This window comes from Fonticula alba (assembly GCF_000388065.1).
Source record: "Fonticula alba strain ATCC 38817 unplaced genomic scaffold supercont2.4, whole genome shotgun sequence".
Lineage (NCBI taxonomy): Eukaryota > Rotosphaerida > Fonticulaceae > Fonticula > Fonticula alba.
This window is the reverse complement of record NW_009242974.1, coordinates 2,534,956-2,535,838: the sequence shown is the minus strand read 5'-3', so window position 1 is coordinate 2,535,838 and position 883 is coordinate 2,534,956. Positions and strand designations below refer to the sequence as shown.

General features: G+C 60.2%; 1 protein-coding gene across 1 annotated transcript in view; it reads right to left on the bottom strand.

The window, feature by feature from the left end:
• H696_03093 (hypothetical protein) overlaps positions 1 to 448 on the bottom strand; it is a gene marked incomplete at its 5' end in the record, with an annotated part of 5,926 nt that extends 5,478 nt beyond the window's left edge. The window contains one exon of the mRNA XM_009496983.1: positions 80 to 448. Within this exon, the coding sequence (XP_009495258.1) occupies positions 80 to 448 (369 nt within the window). The remainder of the gene's footprint in view (positions 1 to 79) is intronic.
• Between the last annotated feature and the right edge of the window lie 435 nt (positions 449 to 883).

Below are 883 nucleotides of genomic sequence, written 5' to 3'. Positions count from 1 at the left end.
GAGGGAGAGACAGAGAGGGAGAGACAGAGGCGGAGGGAGAGGCAGAGAGGGAGAGACAGAGAGGGAGAGGGAGACGAACACAGAAGGCAAGATCCCGATCGGTGGACAGTTCTTTGTCAAAGTATTTGAGGGCATCCGAGAAGCCGCGCTCCAGCAGATACTGCCGAACAACAGCGTCGGCTTTGGCCGTCGGGGTGAGCACTGCCGCGGCGGTCCTGCCCTGCGGGGAATCCCGAACCTGGGCCGAGGCCGCGCTCGGGCCCTGCGAAGAGAAGAAACGGGCGTCCGTGGTGTCGGCCGGGTGTCGGGGCACCTCGCGAGGAAAGGACAGGAAGGCCCGAGAGGAGAAAGATGGGAAGGGGGAGGGAAGGCGAAGGCGGCTTGGTGCAAGGGGGTCAGGAGGAAGAAGCGGGGGCTGGTTGGTGGCCAATGCCCAAGGGACATTCATCTGCAGGTGGGAGCCTTGAAAAGGAGAGGGGGGCGATCTCATATGGACACAGGCTCCCCCCCCCCCCCCCCCCCCCCAGAGCCCACTCGCACCTACACACACATACACAACCACAACACACTCCATCACACAACAACCTCAGAGTGAGCCCGGTCAAAGAACCAATCATGACCAGGACGGTCGACCATATCCGGAGCACCGTTCCCTGATCCAGAGTCCCCCGTTTGAGTGAGTTCCGATGAGGGGGGGGATGCTCCGAAGAGAAAACATCCTGCCGAAGAAAAAAATAGATGCACTCGCCCACAGGAGGACAAGCAAATGATTGGCCCGGCCGCCTGATATGGCACACATCATGTGCTCCTCACGCGTCCCAATCGTCCATTCGCCACTGTTATTGTTTCCCTGTTGTGTAAGGAATTTTGTCGCCGCCCTTCG